The sequence below is a fragment of the Cantharellus anzutake genome (assembly GCF_015039405.1).
Source record: "Cantharellus anzutake strain C23 chromosome Unknown EI90scaffold_51, whole genome shotgun sequence".
Lineage (NCBI taxonomy): Eukaryota > Fungi > Basidiomycota > Agaricomycetes > Cantharellales > Hydnaceae > Cantharellus > Cantharellus anzutake.
The window spans coordinates 377,712-398,291 of NW_024067001.1; the positions used below are offsets into that span (position 1 = coordinate 377,712).

The 20,580-nt window shown below is 49.3% G+C and overlaps 3 protein-coding genes across 3 annotated transcripts; all 3 read right to left on the reverse strand.

Annotated features, from left to right (window-relative positions):
* Window positions 1–1,394: 1,394 nt before the first annotated feature.
* EI90DRAFT_2931897 (uncharacterized protein) lies at window positions 1,395–1,760 on the reverse strand (the record flags this gene model as incomplete). Its single annotated transcript, XM_039055060.1, has 2 exons — window positions 1,395–1,622; window positions 1,671–1,760. The coding sequence occupies 2 exons, from the start codon at window positions 1,758–1,760 to the stop codon at window positions 1,395–1,397; spliced, it is 318 nt and encodes a 105-aa protein (XP_038912367.1).
* Window positions 1,761–3,182: 1,422 nt separating this feature from the next.
* On the reverse strand, window positions 3,183–3,422 carry EI90DRAFT_2862234 (uncharacterized protein; the record flags this gene model as incomplete). The annotated part of the gene is made up of 1 exon (XM_039053812.1): window positions 3,183–3,422. A coding segment is annotated over one exon (240 nt), but the record flags the coding sequence as incomplete, so codon positions are not given.
* A 207-nt stretch (window positions 3,423–3,629) lies between these two features.
* EI90DRAFT_2861716 (uncharacterized protein) lies at window positions 3,630–4,034 on the reverse strand (the record flags this gene model as incomplete). Its single annotated transcript, XM_039053805.1, has 1 exon — window positions 3,630–4,034. A coding segment is annotated over one exon (405 nt), but the record flags the coding sequence as incomplete, so codon positions are not given.
* Window positions 4,035–20,580: the final 16,546 nt, after the last annotated feature.

Below are 20,580 nucleotides of genomic sequence, written 5' to 3' on the forward strand. Positions count from 1 at the left end.
GTTAACATGTCGCAAAAAGTTCATTCAGCTCTGTCATATCCCGGAATCCCGACCCTGCGCACTCCCACCACACCACACCTTCCTAACAACTTCACCATCCCCTACACCATGCCTCCCCACTCCCCAAGTCACCTTCCCTCCTGACTGTCTCAGCTCCGGTCTGGTTGCGGCACACCAATCCTTGGCCACTCCCATCCCGGAAGCTCGGTCCCAAGTCGGAACATTCGGAGACCCCGGATTTGCTCCGATATCCCAACGGACCTCCGACATCCCGTGACATGCCCTTAAACCTCTCCTCCACCCATTTCATTTATTTGAGTCACCTAACATCCTTCGGATATGCAACTCCGCTTTCGGAGCTACCCACATCCTTCGGTAATCTCCCTCACGTTATCACTTATTAGTCACCTTCTATTCTTAGCATGACTACCTTCTTCCTTTCATTCAGTCAGCTAACCCCCTTTGTCCATTTGTCTTCCATTCATTTTCCGGCCTCCAACTCCGCCCTCCTTGGCCCGACACCTCGGTTCCCCGTTAAGATATCGTTCGGGACCTTTCGGTACCTCTCGGTATCATTCGGCACCTTTCGGTGTTTTCCCATTTGTCATTTCGGACTTTGACTAAGTCCTCCCCATTCTCCTTTATAAATACCCATAGATTAGAACCTGTAGTTCCTCAGTTCTAATCTCGACTAAAATGCCACCCAAAGTCCCTCTGAGTGAATCCCGCTCCCGTTCTACAAGACACCTCAGACATAAGAAATACAAGGACTAACTGAGATGTAACGGAGGCACAGCGCTCCCTCCGAGTCGCTGAGGCTGCGTCCTGCTTAGAGCCTCTTGTACCATCCAGCAGAACCGGGCTCCCTGAGAAGCTTCGGTTCACTACCGGAGCCCTCGGACCCCCCTCTAGTTGAGCCCCGCCTGCATTCGGACTCATGCATTTACCCCCTTTTCCATCATGGGTTTTTGATAAGCTCGTGGATTGGGTAAATCGTGAATGCTATGCTTTGGACTTACTCAGCATTGTGCACAACATATTCCTCCTGGTACGTTTTTATGTAATTTTTCACCCAGTAACAAACAAACTTGCTCTAGCTCGAACATGCTCTGTACCCTGTGGTGCATGTGGGCGAATGGGCCCTACATGTGAGTATTTCAGCATACTTGGTGTATCAATAGGGTGCACTACATTTTCATTCTCTCAGGAACAAAATGCAACGACAAAGGAAATGCTGCACTGGCTTCAACATCAGTATTGGGCCACTGAAGTTTATGCTGCCAGATCTGCAGCATCTATTGTATGTCCGTCATTGTTTTCTTCATCATCTACATTGACCAAGTTCCACATCATCCCCCTATCAAACTGCGCACACCCCTTCTGAAAGTAATCTACTATCTCATAAGGTGCCTTCTGTACTGATGTGGCCAAAGTTCATGAAGGCTCTTTCTTAAACCATCCAACCTCGATTGGATGTCAGGAGCTGCATGATGGAGTGTTTTCTCTGGTATGTGAAAATCGCTCTCAATGTCTTCAATGCACTGGTGGTATGCATTGATTATTGATGATTGACTAATCATGTAGTTAATCGTTTTCCCAGATCCCAAGCCACTGTATACCACCTGTGGTTCGATGTTAAAATCTGTCATCGCTATTAATGTTTGCCGCACCTTTGTATATAGGTTCATAAGTTCCACAAGCCAGTCAACTGCTCGAAATGTGCCCTCCTTTCCAGATGGACAGCATAACCAACACCTCATCATGGCCTCTTTTAATGGTTCAGGAAGATGGTTGAGTTGAAATAAGAACTTGGATAAGTGTTTCACATATTTGTATTTTCCACAGGCCTGAAACACTGGCACCCAGAATGAGAGGACATTGATGATGATATCAGCCATTCTGTGGTTCATTGCATGAACAAGAATAATACATGGAATCGTGGTTGAATAGGACCTGGTTCATCCATCGTTCATTGCGCTGCCTGTTACATCTTTGATCAGATGAGATTGTGTTTGTTTTGAAATACTCGGACACAATGATCTTTGCCCTTCTCTCAATGTCCCCCCAATCTGGTTTACTCTCTCTCAGGGTCTGGCCCTCGTTCCGTGACAGGGCCAAGGAGATCCTCCTAGTTGCTGGGGTGTCCAGTCCCAATCCGAGATCCTCAAACTCACTGAGGGGGCTAGCCCCAGCCTTCACAGGAAATGGGTTGCTGCACATTCAGGGAGAAGCCAGTTACACTTGCCTTCACAGGAAATGAGTTGAGAAGAAGGGTAACCTTCTCAACCTCCTGTGAAGCCACTACAAATGGGAGTCAGGAACTATACAGTTTTCGGCTCTTTGCCGACTTTCCATAATTGGCACCCCCCCATGGGAAGATTCTGGGCGAGCTGCTCACCCAGAACGTTCCCATGGGTCTGCCTGCATGTGGGGTTGTGGAACAGTGAGGGGAAAAATAGGAGAAAATGGGGGAAGGGTACCTGAGGGTGTGTGGGGTCAGGGGCTGTGCCCTGACACTCTCTGTGTAATTCTGCAGGTCTCCTCCAATGTTCTCTGTCCAAGCATCAAGGATTGTGCTTCTTGTAATGAACATTATTGTCAGGGCCCGGCCTCGGACTCGGAGGCTCCCTGACCTCAGCCCCCATCTAACCTGTCCTCACACTATGCAGGGCATGAGATGAGAAGTAGGGTAAAGGTCTCATCTCCCCACATGGTTGCTATATAAAGGAATGGGTCACATGCCCACAACTATACAGCTCCTAGAGTTGTGTAGTGTGACCCGGAGGGAACATCCAGGTGGCAGTGCCCAGTAAGCGTGGGAACGTTCTGGGCGAGTTGCTCGCCCAGAACTGTGGCTGTGACCCGTGGGAACATTCTGGGTGAGCTGCTCGCTCAGAAAGTTCCCACGCTATCCCATGCGCGCGGATACACAACACAGAAAGGCAACAACAAGGCAACAATGAAGGAATGGAAGGAAGGGATTGGTTGGGGAGTCTGGGGCACCCTAGGGCAGGGTGCTGAACCCTGACAATTATACTGTCATTCATAATACAGAAGGGAGGGACACTTTTGTTGAGTTTTGCGATGTCATTGGGGAAAAGATGGGCAAGTTTTTTATAGAGGCTGTTTGGATCATTGCATAAGTCATGTCCCACCACATGTATCCTGTTAATAGCATCAATGCATGCCATTCTAACATGAAAAAGCCCAGGGATTGGCAGCAGATAGTGCATCCACTCCAAAATGTGGTCCTCGATGCACCGCAACTGCAAGATAGTCTCAATTTTTTCCAATGTTCCAAGATCACCATGAACAAATATAATGTACTTCTCATATGTCACTGTGTTCATGATGCTGCTTTGTTCCAGCAGTGACAAGAGAGCTTCGATGTTTCCATTGATTGTTGATGCCTTTGCATACATTGCTTTTGCAGTTAAATACTTTGTTTTTTCCAGGCTCAGTTTGAATGTTGACTGTGGTTGACTGAGGTTTGAGTGCATTTCGGGGAAGTATTCATCAACAAGCACTGATTTGACATGCCACTGACAATGTTTTATGAGGTTCTGGACAGCGGCTGATGTTGGGATGATGTTGGATGGAGTCATGGGAGGATAGGGATTTGTGGCATCTGGGTTATTGTGGTGGCAATCCCACAACATCTCGGCATACTTGAGGTGTTCTGGGAGCACTTGACTAGGGGGATCAAGGAACACGCCAGTGGTGATGCTCTCAAAGGTGTGTTCATTGAGATCTGTTGACTGACCGACTCCAAATTTGAAATCACAGTTGTCATAAGTGAGATTGAGTACCCTGGTACGTCCAAGTTCCAAGTTCATAATTTTCTGCGTCCTCATTAATGAGTTCTGAATGTTTTCGGTGGACTTTGGTGAGACTGCAAGGCCTGCATGTGCAGCCCACTCTCGGACCGATTTGGATGCCCAGCTCGCTGCAAGATAGAATGCATTTTTGGCTTGCATTGCATTGCAATGCTCGTTGGAACTGTGGAGCAAAATTGATATAATTACAGCTGCTTTCTGTATCACAGTAAGTCATACTGTCTCATGGAAATTGTTCAAATGCTTACTGTATTGAGGAGTGCATAATTCCTTTCTCCAGATGTGGCTTTACTGGCTTTACCTGCAGATACATCATCATCTTGGGCTCCATCATCGGCAAAATTGGATTGCACTGGGATAGGTTTTGCTCTCCTGCACGACCCTGGAGCTCCATTTACATCCAATAACCGGCAACAGAGGCCCCAAAGGGCTGGGGACTTGGCTTGGAATGGCTCCTTCAACCTACTTAACTGGCCTGCTTCCCTTATGTGCACTCATATGTAAGCCATTCTCTGTTCCCATAAGATCTTGAGCTTCCTGACTATAGACCAATGCAGAACTGTCCAAAACGAAATGATGTAAAACCACTGCCTCTGCAGATGTGTCATGAGCAGATGGACGCAATATTGCAAATTCCAATTTAAGTTTTTCATCAAGGAAGTGCTTGTGGGTGAGCAGTATTGATACAAACATGGTCACTGTTATCCCCTGAGCAGAGATACACCTTGTCAGAGACCAGGTTCAAGACGAAGGAAGGTCTCCATGGCGGAGGGCTTCAGCCTCAGCGACTTATGCCAAGAGCGCTGTGCCTAGTGACACGTCCATGCCCTAACTTACTAACTGGTGATTAGAACTGAAGGGGGATAACTCTAGTCGATTTTATTACTGGAGTGTAACCTATGTACAAGTTGGATATATATATGGTTACAGCGAAGATGGGTCCACAATTGGCGGAGCCGAATGGAGCGGAGCTAACAGGGTTAAACATTAGCCGACTGAATATTACCAACGAGTCGGGTCGCGGGGTTAGCAGAAAGGCAGGCGATAACCCAGAAACGGAAAGGAGGGATAGGCCCGAAGGTGGGCTCTGCAGGGCAGGCGAGTGTATTGCCCAGTGGAGGCGGGAGTGCGCTAGCAGACGTTGGAGCTGTCCGGAAGTCTTCAGGGCTCCGTACTTAGGGAGGCGTAGGTAATAAATTGAAAGGAGGGGGTGGTGACCATCAAGGGGTACCGAGAGGATTGCGGAATATGGGAGCTCCGAGGTTAGTGAGGAAGGAGCGGAGGTAGAGCGGAGGGATCGGAGGGACCAGAAGTTGATGGCCGGGGATGGATATGACACACCTCAGGATTTCCTCTGCATGCAATATTCGGTCAGCTGCAGTCAGAGTGGACATGGGGGGCAGAGATGTTGGCATTGGATGCCTAATTGGGCCACAGATTAGTGCAGGAAAATTTGGGATGGAAAGTGCTGTAGCACAGCCATCTACAATTTGCCCCAGTCGGAGGAGCAAAGTGTTGCAGGCAGGTGATCGGCTATGTGTTTAACTCCATACCATGTGATCTGTTGTATTGAGTACAGAACGTGACTTCAATCGGAAGCAGGTCTAGTGTGAGAACATTTATTTACATTGCGTAAAAAAGCTATTATTTTGCACATCCATGGAGCTCCTCCGACTGGGTACAAGTCTGGTACCCTTCTCATTTTGAAATAGAACAGTGCTACATGACTTGCTTCACAATATTTCCCCTGTGCTTTGCCTGCTTCTTGTACTCAGTCATTTGTGTTTCTAATTTTTTGTTTTCCTGTTACTCTTTAGCAGGTGTGGATGCACACAGTGAACCCTACAAAATGTGAGGGACCTGAATGTCAGCAGAGGCCGGGGATTGAGTTCAAGTGGTTAAGAGACTCATGAAGTCTTAAGATAATCAGAAGTCGCGGAACCAAAGTTGAACTCAATATTACACTGTCTTTCTATCTACAAAGTGTTCTGGCTTATCAGTAACTTGCAAGAAGTGTAATGGCAGTTCATGAACCATCATGAATGGTCACCAAACTTCATGAAGCAGCATGAAGTGTCATACACAGTCATGCCGCATGACAAACCATCATGGAATTTCATGAGATGTCATGAACCTGCATGGGGGGTCATGATTGCTCATGACTTAAGTGGTTCCAGGCAGGTTTTGAGTGGTTACATGCCTGTCTATGAAGTGTCATGAAGTGTCATGAGCCTTCATAAAGGATCATGGACCCTCATGGACCTTCATGAATCACTATGAGTCTTCCCAGGAATCATTGTGATTGATCATAAATTAGGATCGTTGGTACAACAATGACAGTTGGGGGCATAATGGTTAATTACATGTTACCCTTAAGTTGAAAGTGATATGAAAGCATCACACAAGAGGGGGTTGCTCTAGTTGATTTCCTCCACTCCTTCTTCACTAACCTCGGAGCCCCTGTATTCCGCAATCACCTCCGACTCCCTTGATGGTCACCACCCCCTCTTTTCAATATATTACCTACGCTGTAATGTGTCTATCAATCTAAACTCGCAACTCAGGTCTGGGGGGGGGGGTAGGTCTCTCTCTAGTGTCAGACAGATGTAGTGGGGTCCTTGGGTATGGTGCTGATAACCCTCTCTAACTAACTATACAGTGTCACGGAAGAATCCGATACAATCAAAAAAGGAAAGTCACATGCATGAATGAATGAAAATGGTCAAGAAAATAAAGAAAGAAACATATCTCCTCAACCACCGCACCAAATCTGACAATCTTGGGCTCGTCAGAACCATCTCTACAATCTCTACAACTCCTACTACTACCCCGACGCACCAATCCTAATCCCTGAGGCAGTAAAGGGTGAAGTGTGCAATGAGGCTTGTTTTAGCCTGCACGGACTTGTCCCCACAGCAACGCCTCCCTAAGTATGGAGCCCCCAAGGCTTCCGAACAGCTCCGACATCCACTAGCGCACTCCTGCCCCCGCTGGGCAATTCATTTGCTTGCCCTGCAAGTCTACCTTTGGGCCCATCCCTCCTTTCCATTTCTGGGTTATCGCCTGCCATTCTGCTAACTGTCATATCCTGGAATCCCGACCCCATGCTCTCCCACCACACCACACCTTCCTAACAACTTCACCATCCCCTACACCATGACTCCCCACTCCCCAAGTCACCTTCCTTCCTAACTGTCTCAGCTCTGGCCTGGCTGCGGCACACCGAACCTTGGCCACTCCCATCCCAGAAGCTCGGTCCCGAGTCAGCACATTTGGAGACTCCAGATTTGCTACAATATCCCGACAGACCTCCAACATCCTGTGACATACCCCTAAACCACTCTGCCACCCATTTCATTTATTGGAGTCACCCATATCCCTCGGATATGTAACTCTGCCTTCGGAGCTACCCGCATCCTTCAGTGACCCCACTCACATCATCACTTACTAGTCACCTTCCATTCACAGCATGACTATCTTCTTCTTACCATTCAGTTGGCTAACCCCCTCTTACCCATTTCTCGTTCCCATTCATCTTCCAGCCTCTTACTCTGCCCTCCTTGACCCAACACCTCAGTTCCCTGTTAAAGGATATCGTTTGGGACCTTTCGGTACCTCTGGGTATCTGTCATATCCATCCCCAGCCATCGACTTCCAGTCCCTCCGATCCCTCTGGTCTAGCTCCGCTCCTTCCTCACTAACCTCGGAGCTCCCATATTCCACAATCCTCTCAGTACCCCTCGATGGTCACCACCCCCTCCTTTCAATTTATTACCTACGCCTCCCTAAGTACGGAGCCCCAAAGACTTCCGGACAGCTCCGACGTCTGCTAGTGCACTCCCACCTCCGCTGGGCAATACACTCGCCTGCCCTGCAGAGCCCACCTTCGGGCCTATCCCTCCTTTCCGTTTCTGGGTTATCACCTGCCTTTCCGCTAACCCCGCGACCCGACTCGTCGGTAACATTCAGTCGGCTAATGTTTAACCCTGTTAGCTCCGCTCCATTCGGCTCCGCCATTTGCGGACCCGTCTTCGCTGTAACCATATATATATCCAACTTGTACATAGGTTACACTCCAGTAATAAAATCGACTAGAGTTACCCCCCTTCAGTTCTGCTTGCCAGTCAGTAAGTTAGGGCACAGACGTGTCACTAGGCACAGCGCTCTTGGCATAAGTCGCTGAGGCCAAAGCCCTCCGCCACAGAGACTCTCCTTCGTCTCGAATCTGGTCTCTGACAGCAGCCAGCAATGACCAAGGGTCAAAACAAACAATAACAGATAAATAAAGGAAGGAGTGTAGGGCCACGATAGCGGCAATGGCAATGGTATCAGCGCTGGACTCAGAGTTGGGCTGGAGTTGGGCATGGGAGTGGTAGCGGCCCTGTAGGTGCCAAGTGGGCAGGGTAGAGGAGTCGCACTGGGCACAGTGCTGGAGTGGACTCAGGGCAGGGAGGTTGGTGTGGCAGCAGGGGAGTCAGTCTAGCATTGGGGAACCACAGGCAAGTGGGGAGTGAGCAGGGTTGGAGTCCTCAAGGAGGATAGGGATGAGGGTTGGGGCTTGTGCTCACACTCGCACAGCAGGAATGGGCTCAGGCGGCATCGGGATGGGCAGGGAATGGGACAGAATGCATGGTCGTGACACATCTCCAACCTTGGAGCCCATCATATCCATACATACCTGATCCTGATCCGACTCCCGGACCCTCCACTTCACTACTTCTGGAGTCCTACCCTACTCCGATATCCACCTTCAGACTGAACATCACTCCTCATCTTACTCCGCTCCTCCATCCCTCTTCTGCCAACTTCTGCCAAGTTACGACCTCCTGCTGCCATCCTGTACTTCATACTCAGACACCACCCATACCTTCACTCTGAGATTCTGTCATGGTCCTGACCTCAGACTTTGACCCCACCTTGGCTTAAGTCCATTGCATTGGTGACCTCATTCCCAATAAACACCATTGCCAATATTCCTCAGACTTTCAACCCCACCTCTGCAACCTCTGTAAGCTCCACAACCTCTGAGCTTCATGGACTATACTCGGCACTTTCACTGAATGTATCTTTCACACTTTCCCCTCATCCCTATTTGGACTACTGCTTCCTTCCATTTTAGCCAGTTTGTCATCAACCCCACTTCACCTCATCCTCCTGCCCCTCTGGGCTTCACCCTCCCTACCTCCTTTCGGATGTACCACAGAGTCTAACCCATGACCTTCGGTACCACTCCACTTCCATCATCCCTTTGTCTCCATTTGGATGCCTTTGTTCCGATTTGGACTCCCTTTGATTTCCTTGTGCTTTCATCTCTCCACTATATACAGGTGCTTGTACATACTTGTTTTAGACCCTCAGTCTAAAATCAACCAGAAATGCCCCCTAGAGACTTCCTGCTCACTGCTTCTGAAATTAAGGACCAAATGGACAAACAGCAATGGCACAGTGCTCCCCTTGAGTCACTGAGGCCAAGGTCCCTCCTTGCTAAGTCTCCAGTTCCACTCCGGAATCATCTGCCCTTGCCCAGTTCTAACAGTGCCTCTGGATTCCACAATCCCCTCCAACTCCCCTGAGGGTCACCACCCACCCATATCAATATATTACCTATGTACACCTCCCTACATATGGAACTCCAAAGGTCTCTGGATAGCTCTGACATCCACAAGTGCACCCCCACCTCTGCTGGGCAATTTAGTTGCCCACCCTGCAAGTCTACCTTTGGACCAATCCCTCCATTCCACTTCTGGGTTATAACCCACCAACCCATTGAACCCCATAACCTGAGTCATTATTCAGTTGGCTAACCTGTAACTCCATTAGGTCCACTCCACCCAGCCCTTGCCATTTACAGGCCCACCACCTAGACTTCCCCTGTAACTATATATACCTAACTTGTAGATACGTTACACCTCAGCAAAAATATCAACTAGAGTTTTCCCCCTCTTCTAGAGTTTCCTCTCAGTCTGTAAATTAGGGCACCAATGTGTTACTGGGCACAGCACTCCTGGCAGAAGTCACTGAGGCCATAGCCCTCTGTGTATAGGGAGATCGTCACTCATCCCAAACCTGGTCTCTGTCACAAACCCACCCAGGGATAGGTCCAATCACTACCCAGGCAGGTGTTGTCTGGTGGAGCTTGGTGTTCTGGGTTGTTTGATGGTAGGTTGGAGACTGACCAGAGGTGGGGTGGAGCTCCAAGGGTGATGGGGTGTTGAAGGGACTCAGCTTCAGCAACTTGGAACAGAGCACTGCACCCATTATGTTCTTGTTGTCCCCAATTTGTCAGGGGGGCTGGCGATGGAGGAACTGAGGCCGCCAGTGGAAGGGGGCCTGAAGCCCCCCCTCACTACTTAACGATGGAGGCGTTAGTGAGGGTCAATTGTTTGTCACACAATTCATTGGACTTTATACCAAGGTGCCTTTAGACATGCCTGTTACTCAGTTCTTGGTTCAGGGTGGAGTAGCAGATGAGTGGAATGTGATAGACATCCTGGAGAGGGTTTGGGTTCGAGGGCTTGAGAGTTAATATTATAACTGGGGGGAACTATTTACTAGAGGGGTATGCACATACATATAGCAGAGCTAATTGGATCCAAAGGTAAACAAAGGTTACCAAGGGGAAGGAGAAGTAAATAGAAAAGAATCCACAGGACAAATAAGGAATAGGTGAAAAGCCTGAATTGCATCTGAGGTTTGTGGAGTGGGAGGATTAGAAGCCAACTGAATGGTAAGGCCTGGGCGCATCTATGAATGAGCAGGGGACTACAAGGGACAATGTCTGGAAAGGTCTGGAGCCCAGAAGTTGTAGTCCAGAAGATTGGGGTTGTAGAAAATAGACTGGAGGTAGGGTAGGAGTGGGGAGGTACCGAAGGTGAGCACAACCAGAGGTGTGGAGAACTGGAAGTAAGAAGGAGGGTAGATAGGCAAGTTGAGGTTTACCAACAACAAGCAGATCTGTATCCTTTGAACAAGAGGTCCGAGGAGGTGGAGGTCTGGTAGGGGAGGTCTGGAGGTGATGCAGATGTAGATGGGAGGCAGAGTGGGAGAGAGGAGGAGGAGGAGGTAGTCCTAGGATTGTTGGTATTGACCAGAGGCAGCAGAGAGAGATTGGAAGGGCTGGTGGAGGTCATAGGAGTTGTATGGGGATAGGGCAGAGGGAGGTGGAAGATCTGGGATATGACAGTCTCTGACAAATGTGACATTAGCTGCATGTATATAAGCACAGCTGATGTCATATCCTGGATCTTCCACCTCCCTCTGCCCTAGTCCTGGATGACTCTTATCCTCACCAGCCCTCCCAATCTCTCTCTGCTGCCTCTGATCGATGCCAATAATCCTAGGACTACCTCCTCCTTCGACTCTCTTCCACCCTTCCATCCCATCTATGTCTGCATCACCTCCAGAATTCCTACATTGTTCTGGTAAGTTAATAGAGTACTGTCAGGGCCCAGCCTTTGTCCAGGGGTGGCCCTACCTCAGAGCTGGACACTTGTGGTGTCCCAGGCACCCAGGTGCTGGATCCTATCCCAAGCTCCTCAAACTCACTAAGTGGGGATTGAGTTGTCATGTATTATGGAGGGTAGCTACAACTTGCCTAAGCGGGGATTGAGTTGAGAAGAAGGGTAAGTTTCCCTATTCCCCACTTGGCTGCTATAAAAGGGAAATGTACTGTACAGTTCATAACATGACTATGGGTAGAAGCCGAGCATGTTCCTGCAATTCAGAAAGGGGTCACATGGGTTAAGGCGAGTTGCTTGCCTTGACCCACATGATTTTTCCCACGGGTTCACATGCAGGCTGTAGTTGTGAGAGGTATGTAAAGATGGGAGGATGAGGGAAGTGGGGGGAAGTCAGGGAAGGTGGTTCTGGGGTTGTATGGTCAGGTGTGGTTGCCCTGACAAGCTGTCGGGATTGGCAAAGATCATGTTGACGAATCACTGGAAGGCCGCAGGTGCATTCTGAGACCAAATGGCATGACAAGCCACTCATAAGAACCATAGCACATGTGGAAGGAAGTCTTCCACTCATTGCCTGCTGCAATGCGAACCAGGTGGTAAGCATGCTGGAGGTCGAGTCTGGTATAGACAGTGGCACAGCTAGGTGCATCAAGGAGGTCTGAGATGTGGGGAAGTGGGTAGCGGTCTTTCTTGGTGATCTTATTCAGCCCTTGGAAGTCAATGCAAAGACGAAGGGATCCATCCTTTTTGCAGATGAAGAGGACCGGTGCCGCATGAGCGGAAGTAGCAGGACAAATGAACCCAGAGGCTAGGTGTTCATCTAAGAACACCCAGAGAGCCTCGGGTTCCGAAGTAGAGAGGGAATACATAGTTCCCAAGGGTGGTGAAGTGCCTTCCTCCAGGTCGATCTTCAGGTCATGCTCATGGTGCAGTGCTAGTGTTGAGGCTCTGCTCTTGCTGAACACATCTGTGAACTTGTGGTACTCCTTCAGAACGGCCAAAAGGCCAACGGAATTGGTGTGGGAGGAGGCAGCCTTTAGGCAGCTTTCCTGGGAGGGGATGGTCAGGCTGAAGGATACCAATCCTTCAAGTCAACATGCCTTCACAAATGTGGAATGGCTGACAAACTGGATGGATGGCAATGGAGAAGTGGGAGCCTGGGGCTGAGGTGCTAATGGAACATCAGATGGCTGGATGTCGGACGATGGCAGTGGTGCTGGAGACGACAGGGGAGAGCTTGGAGTAACTGTCTTGGTTAGTTCAGGAGTTTGGAACATAATACTGCTTGAGACCCAGTCAATCAACAGATTGTAGCAGGTAAGCCAGTTGTATCCTAGGACTAGAGAACAAGATCCATCCAGCGATGTGACAAAGAAAGTTGTGGGGGTGATGTTTCTGGAAGCGAAGCAGAGGGAAATATCAACGGCATGGGTTATGATTGAGTTGGTGCTACTGTTGAAAAGGCATAGTTGTAGAGGTTTAATCTGATATGTCTTCAGGGCCAGCTCCTTCACGAATTTGTTGTCAATGAAGCAGTCTGAAGAACCAGAGTCTACAAGTGTGGGAACATTCTCATAGGTGTGGAAGTGTCATATCCATACAATCCTGACCTCCACTCCAGGCTCCCGGATCTCCGAACTCCGACTTCCGGAGCCCTACTTCCCTTCCATCACCTTCTCCTTGCCGACTCCCAAGAGGTTATCCCACCTCTGGCTCGGACGCCACCTTTGGTCTGACTCCGGAACATCCCGGGTCCGACCCCAACCTCGACACCTTCCAGACGAGTATGCAAAACCTATGCTCCCGACTCCAGACCTCCACTCCGGAATCCCGTTCACGTCTCCATCTCCAGAACCTCCGGTCTTAGCTCCGACCTCGGACTTTCCAGACTTATGCCGGACCTTGCAACTATTGCATTGCTCCATTCAATTCTGCTATACTCCCTCATTCCTATTTGGGCTGCTGCTTCCTTTCTATTCAGTCAGCTGGCCATTCCCCACTCCCATCCTCCTTCCTTCCTCCTTGGGTCTTGGCCCTTCATTCCTCCTTTGAGAAACACCATTGAGTCAAACCCATGACCCTCGGTGTTGTTCCTCTTTCCATCTCCCTTTGTCTCTTTTCGTCCTACCCTTGTTCCTTTTGATTCCGGACCCCTCCTTATATACAATGTACATAGTAACTTGTAACCTCAGTCTGAAATCGACCTGAATTCCCCCCAAGAGACTTTCCCTCTGCTAGATCCGAAATTAGGGACCCCCAGGACAACCAGCAATGGCACAGCGCTCTGCCTGAGTTGCTGAGGCCAAGGTCCTTCCATGCTAAGTCTCCAATTCCACTCCGGAGTTGTCCGAATCCGCCTGGTTCTAACAGGAAGAGTTTATTTTTTGTCCTAACATTGGACAGGGAAGTAGAAACAGGAGAAGAGAAGAGAGGTGGAACGATCTATGGAAGTAGTCGGAGGTGGAAGAGGAGGAGAAAGTGAAACATCAGCAACACTATCTACAACAGGTCGAACATTAACTGGCGGGTCAACATTAAAAGGAGAAAACAGACCATCAGAAAGAGAGAAAGAAATGGGAATGTGGAGGGAGGACAAGTCGGAAATGGAAGACGTGTTTAGGCATACTTCTTTGAGTGCACAGAGGGAAGAATTGCAACCCCCAGTCCGTGCAGAGTCCATGGGGGTGTGGACTAATTTTTTGCCTCTGTGGAAGTGGATCCTTGCTCCTCAGTCTGGGCCATGCAGGCCTTAGATGCGCAAGAAGAAGACTTAGGGCAGTCCTTGACCATATGGCCAGACTGTCTGCAGAACATGCAAAGTTTCTCGTCAAGACAACACTTATGCTCTTGTGGTGTGAGCTGGCCATTGTCTCCGAGTTTTGATGAGAGATCCAGCTTAGCAGAGCTGGCCTCAGACTTCTTGTTGTCCTTCGGAGGCTTGCTACCGGAAGCAGAATTGAACGAGGAGGAGGAAGGAATGGTGTCGGAGTGGGAAGCGGTAGTGGTCTTGTTGAAGACATTGGAGGTGGAGGGTTTTGCATGATGAGTTACTTCGGATTTACGCTCCCAATAGTGCACATCAAAAGTCTGTGATAAGGTGCGAAGTTCCGAAAGGGTGGATGGTTTCCCTACCCTGGCTGTTATGGAAATGGGAATTCCCCATTTTAGACTCTTATGGGCTCTGTGCACTGCCATATCACATGATATGTAAAATAATTAGTTCTAACGAATCAACAATTACCAAAAAACCTGCTGTGCTAACATCTGTTAAACCTCATGTTACAACATCTGTGAAACTACCTGTAAAGCCTAATGAATCACCCCACCTCCACTTTCCACTTTCCTGCGCCAAGAACGGACGAAAATGGGCGCCCCCGGCCCCATTTTTGTAACACTGGCAATGTCATCTTTGATATGTTCCAGCAATCCATTATAGAATAAATGGCAAAGCATGGCTTCTCTGTAACCATGAAGTTGTGGTGCATGTCGATTGAACTCGACGATGTACTTGTTGATATGGTGCCTGTCCTTCATAACCAGGGTCATAAGTTGGACTTCAGCATCGCCCACAGGATCGTGAGGACCGAAGTTGGTCTGAAGTTCATTGACAAACTCCTGGTAATTATTCATCCAATGAGGACAAAGTAAGGAATTTTGGTTGAACAGCAGGTCCGGCTCAAACCAATCAAGAGCCATCCCCTTGAGGTAGGACTGCACAAAGATGACCTTGGCGCAGTCACTAGCAAAAGCAAGGGGGTGGTCTTGGAAATTCAGTTTGCACTGGACCAAGAATACTCGGAGTTCACAGGGATCTTTTCCATCAAACTGTTCAGGCTCACAGACCTTGGTCCAGAGAGCGGAAGATGGTGGAGGAGGTGGGCATCCAGTGTGATGAGCCAAGCTGGCAATGGCCTGGGTTAGCTGTGTGATAGCTATGTTGGGAATGGGCTCGGCATCGTTGGTGACTGGGACAGTAGGGATAGGAGGATCAGCAGGAGGAGGGTTGACAAAGTCAGGGACCTCAGAGCCGAGTCCAAAGAAGTGGACTGGATCTATGGGCTGTTCAGTGGCATCTCCGAAGTCGGAATCTGCAACTGGTGATCAATTTCTAATGGGGCACATGATCGGAGTCGACGGGAGAAGGGCTTTTAAATTAGAGAAGCTGCAAAACTCAACTGGGTTTCTCACCAGATGACTAGGACCAGGCTGCAAGGGTTCTGTTAGAATGGGCAGATTCGGACGACTCCAGAGTGGAATTGGAGACTTAGCATGGAAGGACCTCGGCCTCAGCAACTCCGGTGGAGCACTGTGCCATTGCTGGTTGTCCTGGGGGTCCCTAATTTCAGATCTAGCAGAGGGAAAGTCTCTTGGGGGCATTTCAGGTCGATTTCAGACTGAGGTTACAGGTTACTATGTACATTGTATATAAGGAGGGGTCCGGAATCAAAAGGAGCAAGGGTACTCCGAAAGCAGACAAAGGGAGCTGGAAGGAGGAACAACACCGAGGGTCAAGGGTTTGACTCAATGGTGTTTCCTGAGGGAGGAGTGAAGGGCCAAGGCCCAAGGAGGAAGGAAGGAGGATGGGAATGGGGAATGGCTGACTGACTGAATAGAAAGGAAGCAGCAGCCCAAATAGGAATGAGGGAGAATAGCGGAATTGAATGGAGCAATGTAATAGTTGCAAGGTCTGATGTAAGTCTGGAAAGTCCGAACTCGGAAGTTAAACTCCGGAATATTGGCAAACATAATTAAATGGAATGAGCTAACCAATACAATGGGTATAAGTGGAGGTGGGGTCAAAGTCTGAGGTCGGAGCTAAGACCAGAGGTTCCGGAGATGGAGATGCGAACAGGATTCTGGAGCGGAGGTCCGGAGTCGGGAGCATAGGTGTTGCCTACTCATCTGGAAGGTGTCAAGGTTGAGGTTGGACCCAGGATGTTCCAGAGTCGGACCAAAGGTGGTGTCGCAGCCAGAGGTGAGATAACCTCTTGGGAGTCAGCAAGGAGAAGGTGACAGAAGGGAAGTAGGGCTCCGGAATCAGTTTCGGAGTTCTGGGTGCCTGGAGCAGAGGTCGGGATTGTATGGATATGACAGGTTCGGGAGATGGTGAGGTGGAGTCAGGAACCAATGTGCATAGTTGTGAACGAGTGCAAGGGGCTTTGGGTGCCGTACAAGATGTGTACTGTCAGGGAGTGATAAAATACTGTTAGAGACCGGATGCGAGATGAAGGATATGTTTCCATGGTGGAGGGCTTCGGCCTCAGCGACTCAGACCAGGAGCGCTGTGCCAAGTTACACATCTGTGCCCTAATTTACTTACTGGCAGTGAGAACTAAAAAGGGGGAATAACTCTAGTCGATTTTATCACTGGGGTGTAACCTATCTACAAGTTATGTATATATAGTTACAGCGAGGGCAGGCCCATGAATGGTGGGGCTGAGTGGAGTGGAGCTAACACAGTTAAACGTTAGCTGACTGAATATTACCGACAAGTCGGTTTATGGGGTTAGCAGAATGGCAGGCCATAACCCAACGGAAAGGAGAGATAGGCCTGAAGGTAGGCTTGCAGGGCAAGCAAGTGAATTGCCCAGCAGGGGTGGGGGTGCACTAGTGGATGTCGGAGCTGTCTGGAGGCCTTCAGGGTTCTGTACTTAGGGAGGCATAGGTAATATATTGAATTGAGGGTGTTAAATAAATGGGTTCAGGGTAATCCATTTCTTTCCATCCTTATAGACGACTTGGAATCGTCGACCTCATGTACGTAGGGTGGCCTAATTGTGTAATGAGCATCATCCAGTAACCTTAGAGCTTTTGACAGAAAGCTGGGACCTCATGGTGAATGGGAGTCTGCTGTGATGGGTACTTGGTGCTCATTACATGAGTGTACCGTGTGCAGATGTATAGGATCACAAGGAAAGGGGATATCCCAAGCTGGACCAGTCGAGGGCAGGGGGCTAATGGGTACTTGGAGCTCGAGGGAGTGTACCGGTAGTGAGTGATGTATCAGCTCCTTGAGGGAGCTTCCTGAGGCTGGGTTGACAGGTACTTGGCACCCAGATGGGCATACCAGCAATGGGGTATAAGACTGTTTGTTGGGTGAACGGTCTGTGTTCATGTCAACAGGTACTTGGTGCTCATAACGAGCGTACTGGTGATGGAGGGGGTAGTCGTTCATAGGCCAAATGACATGTTGTGGGATCGGCAGCTACTTGGTGCTCATGAGAGCGTACCGGCAACGAGGGGGACAGGCATGTATCAAGTACTAATCCATCTATAGAGTTAACCAGATTCTCACCATGTGGTGAGGCAGATGAGAGCCCAGTGCCTGGGCGAGCAATGTGAGTTGTAATAGAAGATGTTCACACATACCTGAGTTGAGTTGTGTGGAAACTAGACGATCCATGGCTAGAGTTGTCATCCTTGGTAGGGATGACCCATACAGGTGGCGTCCAAGACATATACAACCTTACACAGACATTACAATGTTGGCACAAGGAGGTTTACAGTTGTTGCACAGAAGGTGGGAGTGTGTTATTTGTTAAGTTCCGTCTTTCTCGGCTGTAGCCATACATGAATGTGATGCTAACTATTGAATGTGAATGATCATGAGAAGTCTGATGAAATGGAATAAATAATCTGGCCAGCACCAAAACCCAATAAGGGAAAGCTTAGCATGGAGTGGGTGTATAAGAAAGGGGGGAATGGGAGAATGTAAGAAAGAGATGGGAGGATGTGGACAAGGAGGACCCACTGTGGTTGACATTCAGTCGACATGGTCGTGAGAGACTCCCTTCCTATAACAGAGGGGGTGGTGATCATCGAGGGAGTCGGAGGTGATTACAGAATACAGAGGCTCTGAGGTTAGTGACGAAGGAGTGGAGGTAGTCTGGAAGGATCATAGGTAGTGGAGGATGATGGCTGTAGATGGATATGACACCTACAGTGTTAAACACAACAAAGAAATACTGCAATGTGAAATATGAGGTGGATAAAGCACTAAAACAGTTCTACTTAGAACTGTCAAAGGCAGTGTCTCAGATGGTGATGCTGCCAGATCAGGCATCATTCAATGCCAGATTCCTGATTACATTCCCCTCAAATGGAAAAAGGAAATGATCGCTCATGATAGAATCAGAGCAGAAGAGAGGAGATGATAAGAGCAATATCTCATGTGGATGAGATAATCAATGGGCTGAAGATGTCTTCAGCATACAAATTGGGCTACTACACCTGAACACCCAACACCATGACCACAAGCCATGGCAGAACCCTCACATCAGGAAAAGGGCTGAGGAGCCCAAACCCAGATGGAAAGAGGATTCATCCTTGAATATCCGAGAAAAACTGACCAAAAGTCAGTTCCAATTTGCAGCAAAGGCAGCAAAATAGGGAAAACAAAAGATTGCCCCAATGTCAGGATCCGGACCCCAGCTGGGAGTGGCCAGAGGGAGAGGCCAGGTGTGGAAGCTGGGGCACTCTCCGCTTGCTTAGCATGTCTCATTGCGAGAGGTATTGGGTTCGACTCCCAACTTCTCCATCTAGCATCCTTTGATCGCCTGAATCTCTTGCGACTCTTGTGTCTCACACTAGTTTGTTTTCGCCTCTGACACTGATTCTTTGAATATCTTACGATTCACACACATGTCTGAGCATGCCCAGGCACAGGCAACAAGCGGTTCGGCAGATGCCTGACTTTCTCTCTTCGAAGGGCTCGACCTTGAGCGTATCGCAACGGGACCCATCAACACACTGCTCCTCAACCAGCTTGATAGCCTCAACTCAGAATACTCAAATCGATCTATCGGATTGCATGGGGCTTATCGACAGCTCTGGGATCTCCTCAACCATGCCACCAATCTCAACAGCCAGCAACGAAGCGAACTTGCAGACCGATACATCGCCCGTTTCGACCAATCTGCGCAACTCAGAGAAGAATCAATCATTCACGGAAGTCAGCACCAAACAACCTCCGAACGTGTTCCATCAGGAGGTATCAACCGTTCCGATGACCGTACCACCAGAGTGCCCAAGCAAGTCAGACGAACCCTCCCAACTGTTGGATCTCACCAACAACGGGACGATGATGGGGAAGATGAGCGTGGGGGAACTACCAAGCGCCCGCGAGAGGTTGATGACGACCATGACGCTCGATATGCCTGGAACTGGGATTACCCAGGAGGTAACCGGCCCTGGGACGTTAATGACTTACTTAGTAACCAACAGAAAACCCGATGCTTGCAGAACATCTACAACCTCGACCCTAGGGCGGCGGTCCGAAGCCTTGCTGCACGCGGACGACCACCAGCCTTTCCCCATACACTCTGGTGTGACCTCATCTGTGACAAACACATCGACCTTGCTACCATTGTCGAAGACCACAATGCCGTCGCGCCCCAATACCACGACTCCATTGACCTTGGTGGCAGGGCCGAAATCACTCTTGGCAAGTCCAGCTCCAAGGGGAAAGCAAAGATCAGAACACAAGGGGAATGGATCACCGGCTTCGAGAAATATAAGCGTGCGCTTCTCTATGCCTACCCGCATCGTCGAGAAGAGCTCGACACCTACTATGAACACATCCGGGACAAGTTCAGTGCCTGTGCCGACGAACTTTCTGTCATCAGTTACGACTCTGCAGTCCGGAAATTTGTCCAGGAACGCTACCATCTCTCCTTCACTGACTTCCACCTCGTTAGCGATATCGCCTTCAAACTCCTTAGACACAGCAGCGGCATCGCAGCCCACAGCGTGCAACTCCAATCTCGTGGAAGGGGTAAGCAAGGAAAAGGGACGGGAACCTCCCCCATCTGTGGCGAATTTAACACAAAGAAAGGATGCTCGTACGATCCATGCAGATTTAGACATGTCTGCCAGGACTGCGGTGGAGACCACCCCCGATTCAAGTGCACAAAGGAGCCAGGCCAAAAGACGGCCACCTGAGGAACTCTCTATGGGACTTGTGCGTGCTGGGCAGTGGCCGCGACATATGCGCTTTATATTTGGCCACAATGACTATGGACGTACTCCTTCCGCTACATACACAGAAAGTGCACAGCCAATCCCATCAGTCCCTCCTGGTGATTACAGATATACAAACATTTCCCAAACGATCGCTAAGCACCCTTTCCTGTTCAAAATCATTACACCCATCAATGTTGATCGCTTTGAGAGTTTGTTAGTGGGTCACCCAAATCACGCGCTTGTGGAGTCGATGTGTCATGGATTGCGTCATGGTTTATGGCCTTTTGCAGACACTGACGATCCTAAGCTGCAACCCCAGGGTATAG